Here is a 22679-nt window from a genome sequence, read left to right as displayed (position 1 = left end):
TTGAAAGGCTTCTCAGGAAACAAAGAGGGTTCTTGTGGCAGCGAAATTGTGATCCTACCCCTGAGTTAGGTTTGATGTCCTGTCTGCTCCAGGAACACCTCTGTACAGGTTGATACAAAAATATCTACAAATATACCAAAGCCATCAAACTGCGATGTAATTTGTTTGTTAAGCAAAGGTAAACAGTACTTGAATGGAAGAATAACAACATTTTCCTGTATATCTATCTTTGCCATTCAATACAAAGGAAAATCTTAGACAACACCTAGAAGATATTGCTGCTATGAAGACTCGAAGTGCCATCCTGGAGTAACAGGAATACTCTGATTTTAAAGTGATGCTTCCCTTATTACCACCCTATGAAGAAAGAAATCACACATAAAACTTGAAAATCTTCAGCAAGCCTGAAAGAGAAACCATGAACCTAGCCTGCCCTGATTACTTTAATTGCATAAATACAACAGTGCCAACACAAACCTCCTTGTTACTGGCAAATGTCAAGCCATAAATTAAATCTTACATTTTGTGGAAAATATTGCTAACTTAGCCTGAGGTCCAACATATTGTTCCCACAAAAATGTCAAATAAAAATTCTTTCAAACTGCCAATCTGGAGATTTAAATTGACGTAATAGCAGTGATTTATCAAAACGTAAAGACAGTACCTGTTGTAAAAAGTGGGCTGAGTCCAACTTCGATATTGTTGCTATTGTCTAAACTCCAACTCATGGCAAAAGTCAGAGCACTGTATTCATCAGGTGATTAACAATGTTGTGCAATGACAAAGTCCATAAGGCCATACGACATAGGAGCAGAAATTAGGCCATTCAGCCCATCGAGTCTACTCTGTCAATCAATCATGGCTGATAAGTTTGTCAACCCCATTCTCCTGCTTTCTCCCCGTAACCTTTGATCCCCTGGATAATCAAGAACCTATCTATCTCCGTCTTAAATATAATCAATGACCTGGCCTCCACAGCCTTCTGTGGCAGTGAATTCCATAGATTCACCACTCTGGCTGAAGAAGTTTCTCCTTATCTCCATTCTAAAGAGTCTTCCCTTTACTCTAAGGCTGTGCCCTCAGGTCCAACTCTCTCCTACCGATGGAAACATCTTCCCAACATCCACTTTGTCCAGGCCATTCAGTATTCTGTAAGTTTCAATTAGATCCCCCCTCATCCTTCTAAACTCCATCGAGTATAGACCCAGAATCCTCAAACATTCCTCATATGTTAAGTTTTTCATTCCTGGGACCATTCTCGCGAACCTACTCTGAACCTGCTCCAGGGCCAGTACATCCTTCCTGAGATATGGGGACCAAAATTGTGCGCAATAGTCAGAAGGTCGTCGCCACAGACAGTTAGTACAGTTCTGAGAAGAGATTCGATTGACCCACCCACACTCACAAGCTGGCTCACAGGAGATGTGACATTATTGGTGAACAACCTGAAGGGGTGAAATTGTGCTGTTACCTCACAAAATGAATACACCTGGGACAGCATCAACCCAATTCCCACTCAATTAAATGGCCCAGTGCAAAACTGGTCTATAATTTTGCAATATTGCTTGAAAATGACACACAAGATGCCACATTGGGAAAGGGGAAAATTCAGAGGTGTAGTTTTCAGCCCAGAAGCAAATCTGCATTGTGTTCCAGGATTTTGGGATATTAGAGTCATACAGCACAGAAACAGACCCTTTCATCCAACCAGTCCATGCCGACCATAATCCCAAACTAAACTAGTCCCATCTGCATGCACTTGGCCCATATCCCTCCAAACCTTTCTTATTCATGTACTAATCCAAATGTCTTTTAGACATTGTAACTGTACCCACATCCACCACTTCCTTCGGAAGTTCATTCCACACACAAACTGTAAAAAAAGTTGCCCCTCAAGTCTTTTTAAAATCTTTCTCCTCTCACCTTAAAAATATGCCCCCTAGTCTTGAACTCCCCCACCTTAGGGAAAAGACACCTGCCATTCACCTTATCTATACCCCCCCATGATTTTATAAACCTCTACAAGGTCACCCCTCAACCCACTATGCTCCAGTGAAAAATGTCCCAGCCTATCCAGCCTCTCCTTATAACTCAAACTCTCCATTCCCGGCAACATCCTGGTAAATCTCTTCTCGCTCCAGTTTAATAATATCCTTCCTATAACAGGGCGACCAGAACTGGACACAGTACTCCAGAACAGGATGATTGAATTGTGAATTTTTCCAATTATGTTCACTTTAACAATTGCTGATTGCTCCTAGCATGGGCTGTATTGGACGGGGATGTACATTGTCATAGAAGGTTTAAACTGCTGCTACTGCAGTGCCCTAAAGAACAATCAAGATGTTGTTACTTTATTAGATAGTTAGTGATGGTTGAAGGTAGTGCAGGGACCCAAGAACTGATGAGAAAGAGAGAGAGAGCGCATTGAAGTGATTTTGAGGGAAATGCAGCAGAGAGCTGCCATCCTTGGGTTACAGGTACGAACCCTCACCTCAGAAAATAATTGTATGTGTTACTTAGGCAAAGGTGACAGCTAAGATGCATTCTATTCCACAGGTCCAGAGGGTTTTCACAGCAGATCTCTGCTATGCAATGCTTCCAAGTGTAGTAGGAAAGTTCACTCTGGTGCCACTCACCGCGTCTAATGCAAAACAGGAAAAGGTTAGCAGATTGTGTGGGAAAATTTACTCAAGGTAAATGTACCTGCTTCAGGTATGATGGCAGGAGTCCATGTTTTCACACCGACTAGCTACGTCATGAGTTCAGAAATAGTAAGAACCGCAGATACTGGAGGCAGAGATAACACAGTGTGGAGCTGGAGGAACACAGCAGGCCAGGCAGCATCAGAGAAGCAGGAAAGTTGACGTTACGAATTGGGACCCTTCTTCAGAGAATGATAACTTGGGGACCGCTCAAGCCTTTTTTGGCAGAACGAGTGCTTGGAGCAATAAATTGGTCCGAAACTGACTAGACAGAAGAGAATCACAGAATTCCTACAGTGTGGAAGCAGGCCGTTTGGCCCATGCCAACCCTCTGAACAGACCCAACCGTCCCCCCAACTCTATCCCTGTAACCCTGCATCTCCCATGGCTATTCCACCCATCCCTGGACACTATGGCCAATCTGCCAAACCTACACACCTTTGGACTGTGGGAGGAAACCAGAGCACCCGGAGGAAACGCACGCAGACATGGGGAGAATGTGCAAACTCCACACAGACAGTCGCCCAAGAGTGGAATCAAACCCGGGTCCCTGGCACTGTGAGGCAGCAGAGCTATCCACTGAGCCACTGCGATGCCCATGCTGTTGTGTTTGCCTTGTATTCGCTATGTTATGCCAGCTGCGCTTCCAGCTACTTCATCGTGGTGTCCTGGAGCCATGAACTGTGTCACCACACATCAAGCGAGGTTCGAAAGTTTCACAATGCAATTGAACCACAAAGACTTCCCAATGGAAAATACGCACCACTTCTGCTTGGAGAAATGAAATCCAGTACTGTGGAGTATTATGTCTCACAGTGTTAATAGAATTTCAGAGCAACTGGAAGGCATTGATTAAGTAACAACGTAATAAACCTCCAAGACTTTCTCCTATCCCCAGGTCTGGCTCTCAAAATAATCTAGCATTAAAATGCCTGGAATTTTGAAAGAAAGAAAGGAGGCAATGAATACTATGTGAATGTAGAGATCTGATCAAAAGGTACCTTCATGAAAACTGTCAAATGCAATTGTACACCAACACATGCTCACAAGTCTGAAGCTTTCTGGTCCATCATTATCTCAGGAATGTCCTTCTTTCCAACACAATATGTAAGAGTAGTGTATGATTCCAGAAAATTTCTGGCCCGTGAGCTCCAAATCTTTAAAAGTTGCTGAGCAGGAATTCCAATTGGTAATTTAACCCAGTTGTTGGTGTAACCATATATGACTGAATTAAAATCCTTCAAAATTGGTTGCAGTGACAGACCGTAGTTCTGTTTGACTCAAATGCACTTCACAACCTTCTGGTCTCAACAAACAAGTTCAACCATTTCACAACACAGCCGCTGATTCCGTCACATCCCCTGAGACCCATCTTCAGTTTATCCACTAGATTATTTTATCTAACCATCGCTGACCTTATCACTGAACTTTCCATTTGTTTTCTCTTCCCCTTCCTCTCCCTCAACCCCTTTCCCTGCCTCTATACTTGCTGAAAACCTGCTTCGAAGGAATGGTCACTGGCCTGAAATGTTGGGCAGTATTTAATGGAGGCAACAGTGTTCTCATCCTCTGCCAACAGCCCTGTGTCACCTATTTCAGGGAAGTCCTGCCGATTAAGTGGTTCTCAGGCATGTAACTGGACAGCTGTTGGCCTTCCCCAGGATCAAGGACCCTTCCTGCTGAAAGCTTTTGGCCAATCAGAGGCTGGAATCTCGATGGAAGGACATCATCAGCAGGGAGCCAATGGCAGCTGCTGGGACGACACTCACTCGAAGCCCAGTATGATCGCTGGATCACAGGCCACGGGTGAGTAACAGCGGGCAGGAGGTTGTGAAAGAACTGAGGTTATACAGGAAGTGAGGTCATGGAGGAAGGGTGGTTGACAGCATTAAGGGCAGGGCAGGCACCGTCAGCAGGCAGTGGTTTATTGCTGTGATCCACCTTGGACTCACTGCTGGATTAATACCCAGAGTGGCAGGATGAGACCATTAAGAGGACATTATTTGCCCACGTTGAGGCATCAATTTCTGGTAGAGCATAACAGCCACCCATAAGCTTAATTGGGCAAGAGGTGCCCACCCCACTGCCCTCACCCCTGAATATGTGCTGACCCCCCCCACACAGCTCACCTTGTGGGAAGACATTAAATTCTGCCTTTAACTCGGTTTCTCTCTCCGCTGGTGTTGCGGAGTATTTTCTGAATCAGACACAGAATCATGGGCTAGTACACCAAAGAAGCTTGAGTGATGCAAAGTGATTCATTGCAATTTATCTGATTATCATTTTGTTTGAATTTTTGGGTTTTCAACTCGTGGCATGTATTTTTTTCTGTCTTTATAAGGATATTTAATGATTAACTTATAAGTATTTCTGTAGCCATGGTGATTTCTTTTATAGTAGAATGGGAGGGCTCATTCTTCGAAACTAATAGAGTTTTATTTACATCAGCAGAATTTTATAAGAGAACAAAATGACTAATGATATGCATAAGGCTTTTGTTAGAAGATACTGGAATTGTTTTCTTTATTTGCTAAGGAGAAACAGCAATATCTAGAAGAAAACTCTTTCCAGTTGAGCAGGTTTTCACAAGTCTTGGCTTAAACTGGAAGTGCAAAACAGTTGCTTGGTTAGAATTCTATTCACTGGCGTTTAGAAGAATGAAGGGGTTCTCATAGAAATGTATCAAATTCTGAAAGGACTAGACAGGGTCCAATGCAGGAAGGATGTTCCTGATGACTGGGGAGTTCAGGACCAGAGATTACAGTCTAAGGTTATGGCATAGGCTTTTTCGATAAGAAGACACTTCTTCACTCAGAGAGTGGTGAGCCTGTGGAACTCTCTGCCACAGAAAAACGTTAAGGTCAAAACATTGACTGCTTTCAAGAAGGTTATAGAAATAGTTCTTAGGGCTAAAGGAATCAAAGGTATGGGTACAGAGAGCTGACTTGGATGATCAGCTATGATCGTATTGAAAAGTGAAGTAGGCTCAAAGGGCCGAAGAGACTCCTCCTCTTCCTATTTCCTATGTTTCCTAAAGAGGGGAAATAGTTTACGTATGTTAAGAAGTCTATTTTCTCACTATGAGTTTGGTTTTAAGGAAAGTCCAAAGCAGAAACTTTTGATTAAAACCATGAAGGGGTTACTTGAAGCTGAAAAAAATCTAAGCTTAGTTGTACAAAAATTCAGGAAGAGGCTATCAGATATTCAAGATGGCGAATTGAAGCCAAAGTTAAACAAAAACCCATAGATATCATAGAGAAGGGAATTCTCTTTGGTGTGAGTACTGCAAAGGAATGCTTTTGAGATTGGAGGGATTATGTTTTACCATGTGTTTCAAAATCTTTCAAACTGTGTTTTTTGCAAGTAACTTGCTTTATTCTATTTTGTTTTTGTTTATTTTGTGCACTAAACTTGTTTTTTTATTAAAATCAAATCTGCAGCATTGCATGTTTGTGGTTCAGTGAAAGACCACCTCTTAAATGTAAAAGAACATGCACAATCTATCAAGCCAGATTTCAGTCTGGAGGTCTGACTTGCCAGGTAATAACATCAGCCAGGATCATAACACCTCTTTCAAGTCTTTGAAAAAGAAGTCCAGTTAAAATTGTATCACTACTCTTTCCACATTATCCTACAATGCTTTCTCCTCAAGTATTTGTCCAATTCCCTGATTAAGGTTTCTATTAAATCTGTTTTTTATCAGCTTATCAGGTAGTGTGTTCTAATGTCTAATTGTAGGTTAAGTGCCTATGCCAACCACTAATCAAGTTTGAAGCCATTCACTGGATGGAGTTCACAGCACCACTTGGGAGAGAATCCAGTTCATAATGAACACTCACCACATGATAAAGTATTGTACATGATGTACGGTCCCTGGACATTGTTAATTCATTGTGATTTTCTGGAAAGAAAGCAGCCCCAATAGTTGGCATTTATAATGGAAACTTTAACAAAATAACATTTGCCATCAACCAAACTTTGACATTGACCCACTGATGAAATCCTCTACTTGTCTCCATTATTTTTACATTGAGCAAGCCAGCAATCTCCGAATGGTGACGTTAATGGGACAGACAGCTCCAAAGACAGTAATGTGCACTTCTGCTGAGCTATAAAGGAGGGTCGCATGCAAGGTTCTGACAGGTCACGCAAGACAGTTTGGGGGTGGGGGGGTGGTGATCACTGAACAGGAGTTCAAAGGTCACAATTAGTTGGAGGCAGGAAGCAGCCAAGGACAGGAGCTGACCCTGCATTAGGAGTGGGGCCAGTTCGCTGAACTGCTGGGGAGTCGGATGAATTACAGAGATCAAAGCAAAGTACTGCAGATGTTAGGAATCTAAAATCAAAACAGAAAGTGCCGCAGAAACTCCAGTCGGTCTGGCAATGGCTGTGCAGAGAGAGAGACAGAGACAAACAGAGTTAAAGTTGAGGGTCCAATAGCACTCTTCTTCCAAAGGGGTATGGTGCTGAGAAATGCATAGGATCGGTCTTCATCACATACGCTATCAAATGTACACTGTGGGATGTTCAATCATGATATATCACCGATATTACCCACACACTAATCTGGGTGTCTTGTTGTGCGGTGGTAGTGTCCTGGTTCAATCCTACCTGCTCCAGAGGTGTGTAATAACATCTCTAAGCAGATTGATTAGAAAAACAAGTTAAAAATAAGTAGTGCATGTATTAATTGTATTACTATTCTAAAGTTGTGCAGTAAAGTCAATTGTTTGCTGAAATGTGACTACTATTCAACTGGCTGATCTGTATCCTACCTCTGCTTGGTTCCTTAACCATTCCCAACAGAAACCTATCAATTTCAGTCTTCAAACTTTCAACTGACTCCTGGTTTCAACACACTTTTGCTTCAGCAGGGGATTGAGAATTTGACTTTTCCCCTTCCCTTCATGTGAAGAAGATTGAACATTCCCTCTGGGAATACAATTACTCCTTTCTGTACTCTCCTGACCCCTGCACACATCCCTAAGCAAGAGAGAAGTGGCAAAAGAGCCCAGTCTGACACATTCAAACAGGCCATGATGTTGTATCATGTATTCAGGGACCTCTGTGACTTTTCCTAACCACAGAAAAAATTCTGACACCTCGGTTCAAAAAAAACACGCCAACCAAATCTTTTATTTTTAAGAATTCTCTGTGATTCTCGCTTTCCCACGGGAAAAGCTGCCGGCCCTTTGCAGTTTCTATGTGAAAACCAGAACCATTTGCGCCAAATCAAACACTTGCCTAAAATGTGTACCGTCTGTGAGATGAGGGATTTCATTAGCAAACACTACAATTTCTCCAGCACATTGTCCCATTTCTCTCTAACATCGCCCTGATGCACACGTAGTCTGTCACCCATCTGCTTCCAACTGTAATACGGTTCTGGCAGCTGTGGGTCAATTCTATAGAGCTACTCCAGCTCAGTAAATGCAGCTAGACTACTGTGCACTGTCTCATTTATGGTATTATCAACCACTGAACTAACACAGTGGCGGTGTTTGCTTTGAAATGGAAAATTGCTGCAGCATGTTTTTTGGCAGGCTGTCACTTTGTGATTGTAACCTTGTGACCAGATCATTTTTGATTCACAGTACACCACAGTTTCTTCATGTGAATGTCGTTGCACTGAAAATTGGTATCCCAGAGTTTCTGCTCAGAAATTTCAATCAAGCCCAAAGATGGAATGGGTCAATCCTATAGGCTTTGGAACCAAATAAGTGGTCCAGGACCAGGGAGATGTACCAAGCAACATATTTTCACTGTTTACCCTCTCACCCTCTCGAGCCTGCCACGCATTTAAAGATGGCAGACAGGTTCCTGAAGCTGCCAATCACAGCTCTAGTGCCTGGGCAACATCTGGGGGAAGACTTTGGTGTTTCTTTTTAATTCATTCATGGGATTGGCTGGGTCAGCATTTCATACCCATCCTGAATTGTTAAGAGTCAACCACATTGCCGTGGGTCTGGAGTCACATGTAGGTCAGACTAGGTAAGGATGGCAGTTTCCTTTCCTGAAGGACGTTTGTGAACCAGACGCGTTTTTAATAGAATTCAAATTCCACCATCTGCCGTGGCAGGATTTGAACCAACATTACTTGGGTTTCTGGATTAAGCAATAATACCACTAGGTCATCGCCTCACCATATTGCCGAGGGAGCCAGGAACTGCCACAGAAGTATTCAGAAATTTGAAGCATGGTGAGGCAGAGAAGCCCCCTACCCTCCACCAGAGGTGAAATCTTGTCATTGGCAATGCTGGAACTGTAAACACCACCTTTATTGCCAGTGGCCCTCTCCATTGTAATGCACATAAAGACTAGGTCCATTTATTCAAGTCACTGATACAGACTGTAAACATCTGAGTCCCCTGGTTCCTGTGTTACTCCACTAGTTACAGGATGCCAACTAGAAAATTCAAACTAATTCTTTATCCATGTCACTCTGTACACTAAGGGCTGTTACTATATGCAGTAACATTTGATATGGCACTTTATCAATTGCCATTGGGGTCATAACATGAGATGTTGCAGTATAAAGGTACCCATATCGCTTTCAGTCACTGTCTCTCTGTAACGGAGTTCATTGGTTATGTGTGTGTAATCTACAGTAACACAGCAAGCACAACACCCAGACTGTGCGTGTACATTTGTGATACTGTAGTTTTGTAAATAGCTATTGTTGTAAACAAACTTCAGGATATCACTGACTTATCACTATCTGTGGTGTATGCGATGTGGACTAACATGTCTGATAAACCACAAATGGTATCTGTGTCTATGCTGGCTCATTAGTCGAGCAACCCAATTAGTCCCACTCCCTCGCTCTTTCCCCGTTTCCATGTAAATATTTTCCTTTCAACTCTTCATCCCTTTTCCTCAAAGTCACTCTTGAATTTGCCTCCATCACCTATTTTTTGATAAGCATGTCCTCTCATGTCTTTCTGCTTCTTTAGTCAATCCTCTTTTTCTTTCCTTTCTGGTTACTATCTCTTCTGAGAGTGAGTTAAAAGAAAAAGGAGGAAAGTTGTTCTTTGATCATTTTCCAGCTGCTTGGCATTAGGCTCTTTACCAATTTCTTACAGGAAGGTACAACAGGTCTAGAAAGGCCAGAAAAACCATTGAGGAAATGTTCCCTTACTCCTTTACTTCCTTAAATTCAAATACATTTGTATGATACCTTGACAAGATAAATCTATCTAAATTTTTATGTATAGCTTTCCAAAATCTTCTCGATAATGCCATAATGCAAAGTCTCCATAAGACAATTCTCACATGAGAGAGAGAGAGAGAAAGAGAGAGAGAGAGGGAGGGAGACAGAGGACTGGTGGTGAATTTAACTCAAGGGTCCCCATGTCTTAGGAAAGGGCGAGGTTGAAAAAGCAGAACCTTGATGGGAACCTCTGCTGGTATGGAAAACGTACCTGCACTGTTGGTGCCGCTGTCTCACAAACCAGCCTTCCAGCCAACTGAACTGACCGATCCCCAGTGCCATATGAGCAAAGTACATTCGCAGCAGAGATGTGAACGAATGGGGAAAAGATAAGCAAAGGTTTGGAACTTGGAGTTGCTAACGATTATAGCTGGATGGTTAAAGGGGAAAAGAACAGACATCAGAACCCTTGGAGACAGAAGATAGCCTAGACCTTCTGCAAGGCCGCAAAGGAATTACATCACACAGCCTACCTCTGCAAAAAGAGAGTGAAGCACATAAGCAAACACACATCAACAGGATAAGAACGCATTGAGAATTTTTGTCATCCATCCATGCAAGATTTGTCACAAATATTTGCCTTCCAATGAACTCCAAACCCATCCTACACATTCCCAAACCTAGACCCTGCTTTCCTCACTTCTGCTCCTTCAAAACAAAATAAAAAACATAGGACCAGGAGTAAGCCATTCAGCCCTTCGAGCCTGTTCCACCATTCACTGAGATCATGGCTGATCTATGGCCTAACTCCATCCACCTGTCATTGGCCCACATCCTGTTGTTGAACAAAAAATGATCTTTCCCAGATTTAAAATTAGCAACTGGCCAAGCATCAACTGCAGTTTGTGGAAGAGAGTTCCAAACCTCTGCCACCACTTGTGTGTAACATCTCTCCTGAACGGTCTGGCCCTAATTCTGAGACTATGCGCCCAAGTTCTCGAATCCCCAACCAATGCAAATAGTTTATCTTTATTTACCCTGTCTATTCCTTTTAATATCTCGAAGACTTTGATCAGACCACCCCTGAATATTTTAGATTCTCAAGAGGCAGGCGTAATTTGTATAATCTCTCCTCATAACTGAGCCCCTGAAGTCCAGGTATCATTGTTGTAATACTCACAGATTAATTGCTTTGGAAGGGAAGGAGACTAACTTTCAAGTGTGGCATAGTTTGTGTGGAGCCTACGCATCTTGTACAGACGTTTTGGCTAAATGGCCGGTTTCTGTGTTTTTTTTAAAAATTCTTTGTAAAGGCAGTTTTAGGTTTTATTGGATGAAGTAAAAGATTTTGATTTTGGACAGTTGAATAAAAGAGTAATATAAAGAGAACCTGTATTTTTGGATCCTCAACCTTTCAGCATAAGCTTTCTTTGGGAGATTTAGCCTGACAAATACAATATGTCCTCTCACTGGTTGAGTCAACAATGTTGATTACGTTTAGCTATTAAGGTCAACTTAATTTTCCCTAAGGAAAGAGTTCACCTTGAGGGTGAATTGATTTCATCAAAGGCCTTCTCAAACTGACTTCCTTTATTAAACATGACTTCTGGCTGTCACATGGGATGGGGTGGTATACTTTAGAAAAAAAATCATTAGATTTATTGCAGACATACGGGATTTAGGAAGTTAGATTTGTTCTGGAAACTACTGAAAATGTGATGACCCCAGTAACATTAACAATTATAAATATATCATTCAAAGCAGTTTTGGAAAGGTCTTATTCTTTCTCTGCAAGTAACAAATGCATCAAGAAACCACAATTGCAGATGTGAAAATACTTAATATCAAAAGAAAAATCAACATGATAAATCCCAAGATAAGCCGAAAGCCGAGTATTACACCAAGAGGTGCTGAAGTATCTCAGTGCAAATGCTGCACACTATGCGCAATATTGAGTGAACAAATTCAATTGAATCATAAAATAAATCAACCAATGCATTTTTAGTGAATTGAAATATATCTATTCCCTTGTTTGCTATGTATAGCAAAATCATTCTTGATGACTTTTCTTGGGACAAATCAGTATGGTATGGTCTTTTCTTTATTCATTCATGGGATGAGGGCATTGCCAGTTGTGCCAGCATTTATTGCCCATCCTTAATTGCCCAGAGGGCAGTTAAATGTGAACCACATTGCTGTGGGTCTGGAGTCACGTGTAGGCCAGACCAGGTAAGGATGACAGTTTCCTTCCCTAAAGGACATTAGTGAACCAGATGGGTTTTTCCCGAAAATGGTTTCATGGTCATCATTTCACTCTTAGTTCCAGATATTGATTGAATTCAAATTCCACCATCTGTCATGGCAGGACTCAAACCCAGGTCCCCGAAGATTATCTGGTTCTCTGGATTAAGAATCCAGCAACAATACCACCAGGCCATCACCTCCCTAGCTTCTGTATCGATGAGCCCATATAACATATGCCAATGATGACCGGATTCTTGTTGAGGCAGATGTCTTGAAGTTTATTAACAGTCACCAGTCCATAGAAGAATCAACTTCTCACAGAGAAGAGCTGCAGGAATATTTGGCTCCAGGTTATCTGTAATCTGACCTTCCATTATTAATTGATCAAGTAGTTGTTTACAATGCTTGCCAACTATTTACATTGTAAGATCTTGGACCATGCACATTGATTGAGCTCTGTGCCTATTGATATAACTGTATATGTGACTGTAACATGACATAAGGCTGACTGGCGATACTGCACTAATTCCATTACACTGTGCTGCGGAAGTTGAAGTGAGGACCTTTATACGGGAAAGTTGCAAGTTGCGAAGGCACCTAACTGTCTTAAAGGAAACACTGCTTTTCTGAGATCAACCCAATAATACCAGAATTCTCACCTTCATAATTTTAACTCATAGAACCAATGTTTAGGTAAAAGGAGCAGGTAATGATTACAGAAAAGAAGATGCATAACAACCAGTGGGAAGAAGGGAACTTGTCAGCAAGGCAAGAGTTGATCATATTATTGACAGGTGAGCAGGAGAGGTTACACTTTTTGACTGCAGTGAACAGACAACTTCTGGAAAAGGAGAAGATCTGCACATTTCTTTTCTTCTCTGTTTCTGTGTCTCTAATTTGTTACCAGCTCCAAACTGCTCAGATATCCAAGAACCAATCATACATTTGTTGTCAAGCAAAGCTATCTATCACTGATAACTGTCACCAGTCCATAGACCAATTAACTTCTCAAAGAGAAGAACTGCATCAATACTTACCCTTGGCTCCAGATTATCTGTAATCGGACCTTCCATTATTGCTTGATCAAGTAGATGTTTACAATGCCTACCATGGGGATCTGGTTACTTGCTTTCAAAGCTGCAGCTAACCTTTCAAACACTGGGTTTTAAAACCATTCCTTCTCATTTCAGTCCACAATTGTTAAAAACACAAAAGTAAAAACACATGGTCCTTGCATATTAAATGGACACAACACAAAGGGAAGCTATTTGGTCCATTTTGTCAGCAGTATAAAACTAATTCACTGTGTGCGCTACCTTGCAGTATTAGGAAATTACTGTGATGCCAGAAAAAATTTGGATTTAACTTAAATAGGTTAATGCCTCCATCAAAATAGCAAAGAAGGGAATTCTACACTGCAATGGTTTGGATTTTTAACTATGTGGATTTGTCAGTCTATGATGTTTTAAGTATTCAATTCAGCACTGCTTTCTCAACAACAAACTGGCAGCTTGAAAACCAGACTGTTCCTTTGATGGCTTAGAGTGTTAGCTGGTAAATAAAGGTAGGGTGATTATGGACAATTTCAAACACTTGAAGCTATTGTGAGAGAATGGTTTGCCTGCTACACCTGGAAGACCAGGCGTGCTCTATTCCAAAGGGCTTAGCAAAGACAAGCAGGTGGGAGGTAGCCTGCTCCCACATCAAAAGCAAGGCCTTCCACTCAGGGTATAACTTTAATTGATTGCTCAGTGGGCCTAACCCCACCGTACCCCACTCCCCTCATCGCCTTAATGACTTAAGAGTCATAAATAATGACTTAAGAGTCATAAATAATGCCTGAGCCAATAAACTATGAATACTTTACATGCATTTTTTTTTCCATCTTCAGTCTCTACACCCTCATTCCCCATCTGCCCAGTTGTGAGTGCGACCTTTCACAATGGTACAGATACAGTAGCAGCGTGGTTATTTTACCAGACTGGTAATCCAGAGGCCTGGACTAGTGATGTGGTGATGAGTTCATAACTCATGGCAGCTGGGGAACTTAAACTCAGTTAATTAAATAAGAGTCTTGTAATTAAAATGTTTTATGAAGAGCGATTGAGCAGTTTAGGCCTGTACTCTCTGGAGTTTAGAAGAATGGAAGTAGATCTAATTTAAGTACGTAAGATGCTAAATGAGATTGACAAAGTAGATGCAGAAAGGATGTTTCCTCATGTGGGGCAATCTAGAATGAGAGGTCATAGCTTCAGGACAAAGATTGAAAACAGAGCTGAGGAGAAATTACTTCTCTCAAATGGTCGTGAATCTATGGAGTGTGGTGGACGCTTGGACAGTGAGTAACTTTAAGGACGAGGTGGGGAGCTTTTTAATTAGTATGGGTTGAAGGGTGATGGACAGCAGGCAGGAAAGTGAACTTGAGGCTGAGATGAGATTAGCCATGATTGTATGAAATGGTGGAGCAGGCTCAAGGGGCTGAATGGTCTCTCCCTGCTCCCAGTTCATATGTTATTACATTAGTGTTTGTAATAGTGACCAGGAAACCCACCGGCTTGGCATGAAAACCTACCTGCCCACTCAGGAACAATCTCCCCCATCCTTACCCAGGCCTGCCCATTTCTAACTCTTGACCCACTGCAATGTGGTTGACTCTTAACTGTATTTGTGAAATGGTGTGGTATGTCACTCAGTTTATAGACTCTTTTTACGGTCTTTAGTAATATAATTAGCCAGCTTACCACCACCATCCCATGCAAGTTACAATTGTCCAAACCCTCATTTCCTATACCCACCATCTGTGAACCCCCATCCCATTCCCCTTTTCTACCTTCAACACTCTGATTGTGTCGCATTGCAAGTCTTGTTTTTTTTCTCTCTCGCGTCTGATTCCCTTTCTCCTTCCTCTGCCTCCCACTCCAATTTCTCTCTTCACCCTCCAACACAGCTAAACTTGTTCCCTCTCTGGCCCACCTCCAAGTCCCGGCTCTCTCTCCGTCTCGGCTTCAAGTCACTGTCAACGCACAGTGCTGATCCACAATTACCTAACTAGAGTCAGCTGTCTTCTTGTTCCAATTCTCTGTTCATACCAACCCTGCACACTCTCCTTGCTCTGTATGTCCATGTCTGTGCCTGTGTATGTGTGTGGTGTGTGTGTGTGTGTGTGTGTGTGTGTGTGTGCATGCATGTGTGTGTGCGCTTATGTGTCTGTGTGCATGAGTGTGTGTGCTTATGTGTCTGTGTGCATGTGTGTGCGCGCACATATGTGTGTGTGCATGTGCATATCTGTCTGTGTGCATGTGCAAATGTGTCTGTGTGCATGTGTGTGTGTGCGCATATGTATCTGTGTGCATGGGTGTTTGTGTGCAGATGTGTGGGTGTCTCTCTCTTGCTTTCTCTCTCACCGCCACCAACAAACTTTACCCCTCTCTGTTTCTCTAACAGCTGTTCCCATTTAACATAGACTTTGGCAGGGACCATCTTCATGGTAACAATGGGGTGACGTCACAAAGTGAGCCAAACCAAATGGGGGTGGGAGTGGGGGAGAAGAAAATGCAAATGTCCGATTCTCCCAGAAAATGGATGGCTCACTCCCAGCAATTTCTGGACATTCAAAAGCAGGTGCTGCCTGATTACAGAGGTTCCAGAATTGCGGAAGCTCTGAGAACCACCCAGCTCTGAAATAAATGAGTAAGGTACCAATTCATTCTATTATTTTGAGAAGGTCTGTGTTTGCATCCCCTGTGACAAATAGCATAATTCCTGCACACTCTAATTTGCATCAAAGCTCCTTTGATTTCAAGCCAACTGTGTTGGTTAGTGCTACCATGGCAACTCAATGGTGTCTATAGTCACTGGAAGCAGTCACCACACAAAGAAATAATTGCTGTCTCAACAAAATGAAAATATTATCATTATATTGCACTAATCTGGGGAGTCTTGTATAAAGCATATTAACAGTAGCACAATGAATTTGAAATGTGTCTTTTCGACCTGCATCCCAAAATAATTAAATGCATTTTTGATGGGACCTAATCAGAGAGAAGTTTCTGGGGTTAACATAATTCTCGAGCCTATAGCTACAACTTTGCACTTTTAATATGGAGAGGCCACATAATTAGCTGGTTGCAATCAATATTTTTGCACTTCTAACATAGTAAGAAAGATGTATTTTAAAGTTTAAAGTTTTTAAACCAGTGAAAAGACTTCGTTTTTTTTTTATTTTTCTATACTTTTAATCATGGATTGAAAGGGGAAAAGAACTATTTTAAAAACCAAAGATTGTTGAAGGATTACTGCAGTTTTTGAAAGCAAGTTATTCTGAACCTCATTGTAAGTACCATTTACACAGCTGATTGTTCAAGCAGTAGCAGGCAGTTTGAAAACAAGCAGGAGCCAAGGGTTGTGTATAAGCCGACCTTTGCTTGGTAACAAGCAACTGATTGGTCTGTGGGCTAATGACCGGTTATCAATGACAAAGGCCTTCTGCCTGCATCAGCTATGTGATTGGTTCCTTGGTAGCTGAACACCTTGGGGCTGTTAGGGAGAAGCCATGAGAAGAGGACACTGATTGGTTGGCAATGTAACTCTGATTGGTCAAGAAATTTCCAAAGAGAATACGCCAGGGAATTATTATCTCCCATACATTTGCTAAATTCAGAAATAACAACTCCTGGACTTGTTCTTTTTGCTTGCAGAGGACAGGTTGATGCTTGTGAGTGTACGTAGCTTCTAGGAACTTCTAAGTGAATCACATTGCAAACGCAATTAACAATCTTAAACTAGTTTCTTATTGTAACTTTTAGCACACAAGACTGACCAGCAAGTGCTGTCGAATCATATAATCACACCTAACATTGCACATTATTTTCTGAGTCCTGAAACCAAAATACTATAAATGCTAGAAATCCGAAATTAAATTAATAATGCTGGAAATACTCAGCAGGTCTAGTGGCATCTGTGGAGACAGAAACAGAGCTAGTGTTCTGTATCTGTGACACAACCTGAAATGCTATCCCTGTTCTTTCTTATCTCCACAGACACTTGCACAGTTCTGCCTTTGTTACCACAGGGTGTGGTTAAGATGATGAACATGTAAGGGGAAGCCAGACAAAGGGATTGAAGGATAGGGCAGTTGAGGTTAGCTGATAAAGAGAGGGAGGAGGATTCTATGAAGCATAAACAGTAGACCTGTTGGGCCAAGCTCCTATGCTGTAAAACACTATGTAATGTCTTGCCAGACAATTTTTCTCTGATAATTCAGAGCCAAAGGCGCTATCAACTCAATGCAAGCACTTTACTAGTGCACAATGGTACTACAAGGAGATTTTCAAACTTTTACAAATACTGTTTTCTTCGTTGGTTCCCAGGCTTTGCTTTACCAGTAGCCGTTACATCACAGTTCAGATGACTGATTAGTTTTCCATCCAATTCTACATCTCTAGTCTATCTATTGAAGCAAGAACCGTCAACATACAAAAATTATTACCGCCATCACTCACTTGGTGTGCCATATAATTCTGCTGACGGGGAAAGGGGTCGAATGAGAACTCACCCAGTGCAAACATCATGCAGCTCCATTTTTGATTTCAATGTGATTGCATTAATTATAAGGGGGAGAAAATGGGCCGTCCCTCCTTAAATACTACAGGTAATGTGCAAATACATAAATGAAGGCATATTCATTAATTATGTTAATGGTACAGAGGTTTGTATGGAAAATTTAAAGTAGACTTAAGCAACAATGTGAAATAAAATAAACAATGGAGATACTGGAGATCTGCAAGAATGTGTGTTTAGTGGAGCTGTTTGCCGAAGTAGCCATTAAGCCCCATGAAGATAGAGCCACAAACATTCATAATTAATTCACAAAATGAATGATTTGTTTCAGTTCTTGTCACTTCTACAGTGTCTATTTCCTGAATGGAAAGAATCTAACTTTTTAAATCGTATGAAAGGTTAGACCATAAGCTGAAGCAAGAATACGCAAAGGAAATGGGGCATTAAACAAGTAACCAGTGAGATAAATGCAACTCTTTAGGATACGTTTCCCTTCTGGTGCTCACAGTTGTAATTACCTACGACCATGATGTTGAACTCAAATCCAGTTTTCATGGCTTTACGCCTCATCTGATCCAGAACTGCTTCAATCCCCACATATCCAAACAGATCTCTTCCGGTGCCATCCTTCTTGCAGTCTGGCGAACAAACAACTCCAGTCTCCTGCATTCTCTCCGCCATGTTCGTTTTCACCTCTTTCAGTTCTAACCCTGTCAAAAAAACAGAGGGGTCAAAGAGTTCAGTGATTTGGCAACAAAAACCCGGGGTGTCTGATGTTGATGATGCAAAGTACAAAAATTATAAAGAATTGGACACATCCACCAAGACATGACGCCCAAATTCATCAACCAAATCCTTTCTCATTAAATTGAGAAATGTCAGTCGTGGTGCAGAATGTCCATCTATTGTAATGAACAAAGACAAAGTTGCCCTCATCCCAGAGCACCACACAGCTTCTCTCTCATTAGAGGGAGATGACTGTTTGTGGTTTAACCTGAGGGTCACCATGCCTCAGGCGAGGGGAGAAGTTAAGAAGATCAATCCTTTCACTGAGACCTCAGCCAGTGCCACAATTGAACCCACACTGTTGGCATCATTCTACACTGTAAACCAGCCATTCAGCCAACTGGACTAACCGACCAACATCAGCAAGAAAGCAAGACCATTTTCTACCCAAAATGACGTTTAGAAACCTCGTTTGAAGCTCAAAATATGTCTTGCTTCTGAATCCAGTTGCAAGTTTGGAATATTGCAGTTTTGCAAATATATGTGGCTTAAAGTTTTAAAATATGCCACATGTAGGTAAGAGTCTGTTTGTGTTTTTTTCAAAGGGCGATCTGTGTGGATGCTGTCTGAACACAGTCACAGACATTTAAAAAGAGAAAGGATTCATTCTTAGAAAATCTTGCAGACAATCACAGCAAGAATGATTGTGGGAAAACGTGTTATGTGAATGGCTTATATAAGTGCACGGGTTTCACAAAGCCCGTTTATTTTTCATAGAAGCTTGTCCAGTCACGCCTGAAGTCTGATTTAGGTGTATCATTTCACAGGCTGTACAAACAACAGACATAATGTGTTTCATTTTCCCTTTTACTAATATGAATTCTTGCATTGTTCATTAATATTTCTCTCACCCATGGGGCCTTACGAAGCAAATACTATGGAATCCTCACCAACCGTCTTTAAGGATAATCCCTGAATTATTACACACAGAACAAAAAAACTTGCATTCATGCAACACCTCTTGCACACTCAGTTCATATCTGAAGGTTTTATAGTCCATTGAAGTAGTTTTGAAGAGTGGTGATGTTGGCAGCCAATTCTGACACTAACAATATGATAAAGGCCAGATGAAAACGAAAGTGCTGGAGATCACAGCGGGTCTGGCAGCATCCACGGAGAGACAGCAAGCTAACATTGCGAGTCTCGATGACTCTTCATCAGAGCTGACAATGGCCAAATGCCTGGTGTAATTCCGTGGCTCTTCTTTGTAACAGTATCATGGGCTCTTCCACGTTTACCTAAGGGAGCAGACAGAGTCTCGCTGAAAGACAGCACTCCCTCAGTAATGCCTAATGGCACCTAGAATTTGTCACCAAATCTGTGCACCTTAGAATTGTCACTAAGAGAGCACTGCACTGTAACCAGCAGCCCAGCTCACATATATTTATAATCTTAAGTGTGCATTTATGCTGTAGTGGCTTAATTTAGCTTTCTGAGGTAGAGGATCTTTCTAGGCTCCTTTTCTCTCCATAAAATCACCTGTAGATAGCACTGTAGGCAAAATCAGCATCTTTAATATCCAGCTACTCTGTACCTCTTCTGTTGTGAAGAAGTCATACTGGACTCAAAATGTTAACTCTGTTTCTCTCTGCACAGATGTTGTCAGATCTGCTGAGCTTCTCCAGCACTTTCTGTTTTTGCTCCAGATTTCCAGTATCTGTAGCATTTTTGTTTCTATTAACTCCTATATGCTATAATGCTCAGGCACTCAATGTGTGTGGAGATGGGGCTATAGCATAGCAGTAATGTCACTAGACTACTAATGTAGCAATGCTAGACAAATGCTCGAGGAACATTGCTTTCAAACCCCATCATTGCATGTGGTGAAGCCCAATTTTAAAAATAAAAAATCTCAAATAAAAAGTTCACTGTGTCACTTTGTAAAAATCCATTTAGTTCACTAATGTTCCATAGGGAAGGAAATCTGCCATCCTTACCTTATCTGGCCTACAGGTGACAGTGACTACAATATGGTTGATTCTCAACTGGCCTCTGGGCAATTAGGGATGGGCAATAAATGCTGGCCCAGCCAGCAATATCCACACATCCCACAACCAAGTTAAAGAAAGACAATACCAACCTTCAGTTATTCACTGGCTATACATTTGTTTACATCAAATTTCTTCTGCACCAACTGAGACAATTTCTATCCTGTATCAGTTTTCAACATTTGGAGGCTGGTTGACTTTAAGTTTCCCTACCTACAGGTCTCTCCTTCTCCCATTGATAATCCATCATCAAGAAACTAAGATGTAGAACAAATGATTGGTGGCTATGCAACTTGTCCAATGATTTCTGCCTGGCAACACAAACTCCACAGTCTGCGCTCTACTCATTGCTACTTTAAAGTGTGCTGCTGATGACAGCTAAAGTGCCACTATTCTAACTCAATGTTTAACAGTGAAGGAAATCTTTCTCTGGTAACTGTAAACAGCTGGGCTCAGAGTCGGCAAGTGCTAAACTCCATTCATCAACGCCACTTCAATCAGAAACTGAGTTAACGGACCGGCAAACAAACTAGAGATGAGCATCTCTCATAGCAGCTGGTATTGCAACAGAAGCCTGGTGAAAAATGTCACTGCTTTACCATGGAAACAGGAAAGTAAAATACATTGCATTCCTCTGACACCTGTTATAGCCTTGAGTCATCCAAAAGCACTTTGCAATGATAAAGTATTTTTCAAGTGCAGGCACTATAGTAATGGAGGAAATCTGGTAGCAAATTCCCATGAGTTAATGTGTTAATTGTGCTATATCTCATGATCAGCATGTCACTGCACCTTTAAGAGACACAGTCTGTCAGTATATCTTTAAGAGACATGTTCATGACATCATCTCTGTATCACAGCATGTGACCTGAGAGTATAAAGCTCGCATTCTCCGTCTTACCTCAGATCATTTAAAGCATAATACCCTACTGGAAGTATGTTCCTCCAATAGGGCTAATTGCCTAATATTAGCTCAGACACATCTGTGGATGAGGAATATAATATCTGTGTATAATAGTTAGCTATGACAAAGGCTGGATTTTTCAATACCATATTACCGATAACCCCTTTTCTGAAGAAGGATCCCGACCCAACGTCAACTTTCCTGCTCCTCTGATGCTGCCTGGCCTGCTGTGTTCATCCAGCTTCAGGTTGTGTTATCTCTGACTCCAGCATTGGCAGTTCTTATTGTCTCTGAGTGAGTGATACCCATAACCCAGTTTCTTAGGTTAAGGGAGATAACATGGGCTTTGCCACGTCAGGTGAAACCCCTTGCTGGAGGCAAACTCATGTCAATAATAAACAGATCATCTGTTTTTTTTTCTGTTGCTGGCTAAGGGCTAACTGTTGATCAGGAGGTCGGGGATAACTCCCGCTCTTCAAAATAGTGCTGTGGGATATTTCACTGTCCACCCGAGCTAGCAGATGGGCCATCAAAAGATGGCTACTCCAACACCGCATCGTTCCCTCAGGACTCAGCTGGGAACAAAATGCAGGATACGTTCCATTATCTGGAATCTAAACTATGCTCTGGACAACTGATGTTTCTGACGTAAGTTTAGATGAAGAGGCTAAAACAAAGACTGTGACGTTCTCCATTCCTTTGCACCATCTCCTGAACCATGTAATCTCCTGAAACTGCGAGAGACCCTTCATCGAAACTCCAATTACAATATCTCGGGACAAAGCTCCATGATATAATACATTACTCATATTCCTGCACATGATGGCTTCTCATCAGCCTGGGCTGTGAATGGCCCCACATTTAGAGCGTGACCATGTGTGGTTTTCAGATGATTCTGAGTTCAGTGCATGGAGTTATCAACAATAGTTGACTGAATTACATGAAATGGGCGTGAAATCAGTGAAATATTCATGACCTCATGGCTCTGGCACAAGAGACAGTGCAGAAGGCTCAAACAAAACACTGCTAACATTGTAGTGGTGTGGATGGGTGCCAGGGCAGGAGAGGGCACGTACAGAGGTGGGGTGGGCCACCAGCATGAGAGAGGCCATTAATGACCCATGGACACTGCAAGGGCTGGAATGGACAATTTTATTTTGCTTTAATAAGATTCCTTTTTTTATATAAGTTTCTATTAACCATTTGGTGATGTTTTGTTCCATTGTCCCACTTGGGGCCTGAGTAACCTAATTATAGTTAACAAGGTGTAGAGCTGGATGAACACAGCAGGCCAGGCAGCATCAGAGGAGCAGGAAAGCTGACGTTGCGGGTCTGGACCCTTC

General features: G+C 41.8%; 1 protein-coding gene across 1 annotated transcript in view; it reads right to left on the bottom strand.

The window, feature by feature from the left end:
• Positions 1–22679, bottom strand: part of LOC109914794 (neuronal-specific septin-3-like) — a 149326-nt gene that overhangs the window by 109634 nt on the left and 17013 nt on the right. Inside the window, exon 2 of the mRNA XM_048609683.1 lies at positions 18177–18368. Within this exon, the coding sequence (XP_048465640.1) occupies positions 18177–18339 (163 nt within the window). The 5' untranslated portion in view covers positions 18340–18368. The remainder of the gene's footprint in view (positions 1–18176; positions 18369–22679) is intronic.

The sequence above is a fragment of the Rhincodon typus genome, chromosome 21 (assembly GCF_021869965.1).
Source record: "Rhincodon typus isolate 14 chromosome 21, sRhiTyp1.1, whole genome shotgun sequence".
NCBI lineage: Eukaryota > Metazoa > Chordata > Chondrichthyes > Orectolobiformes > Rhincodontidae > Rhincodon > Rhincodon typus.
The sequence above is the reverse complement of the archived record's forward strand: the minus strand, read 5'-3'. Positions and strand labels throughout refer to the sequence as shown.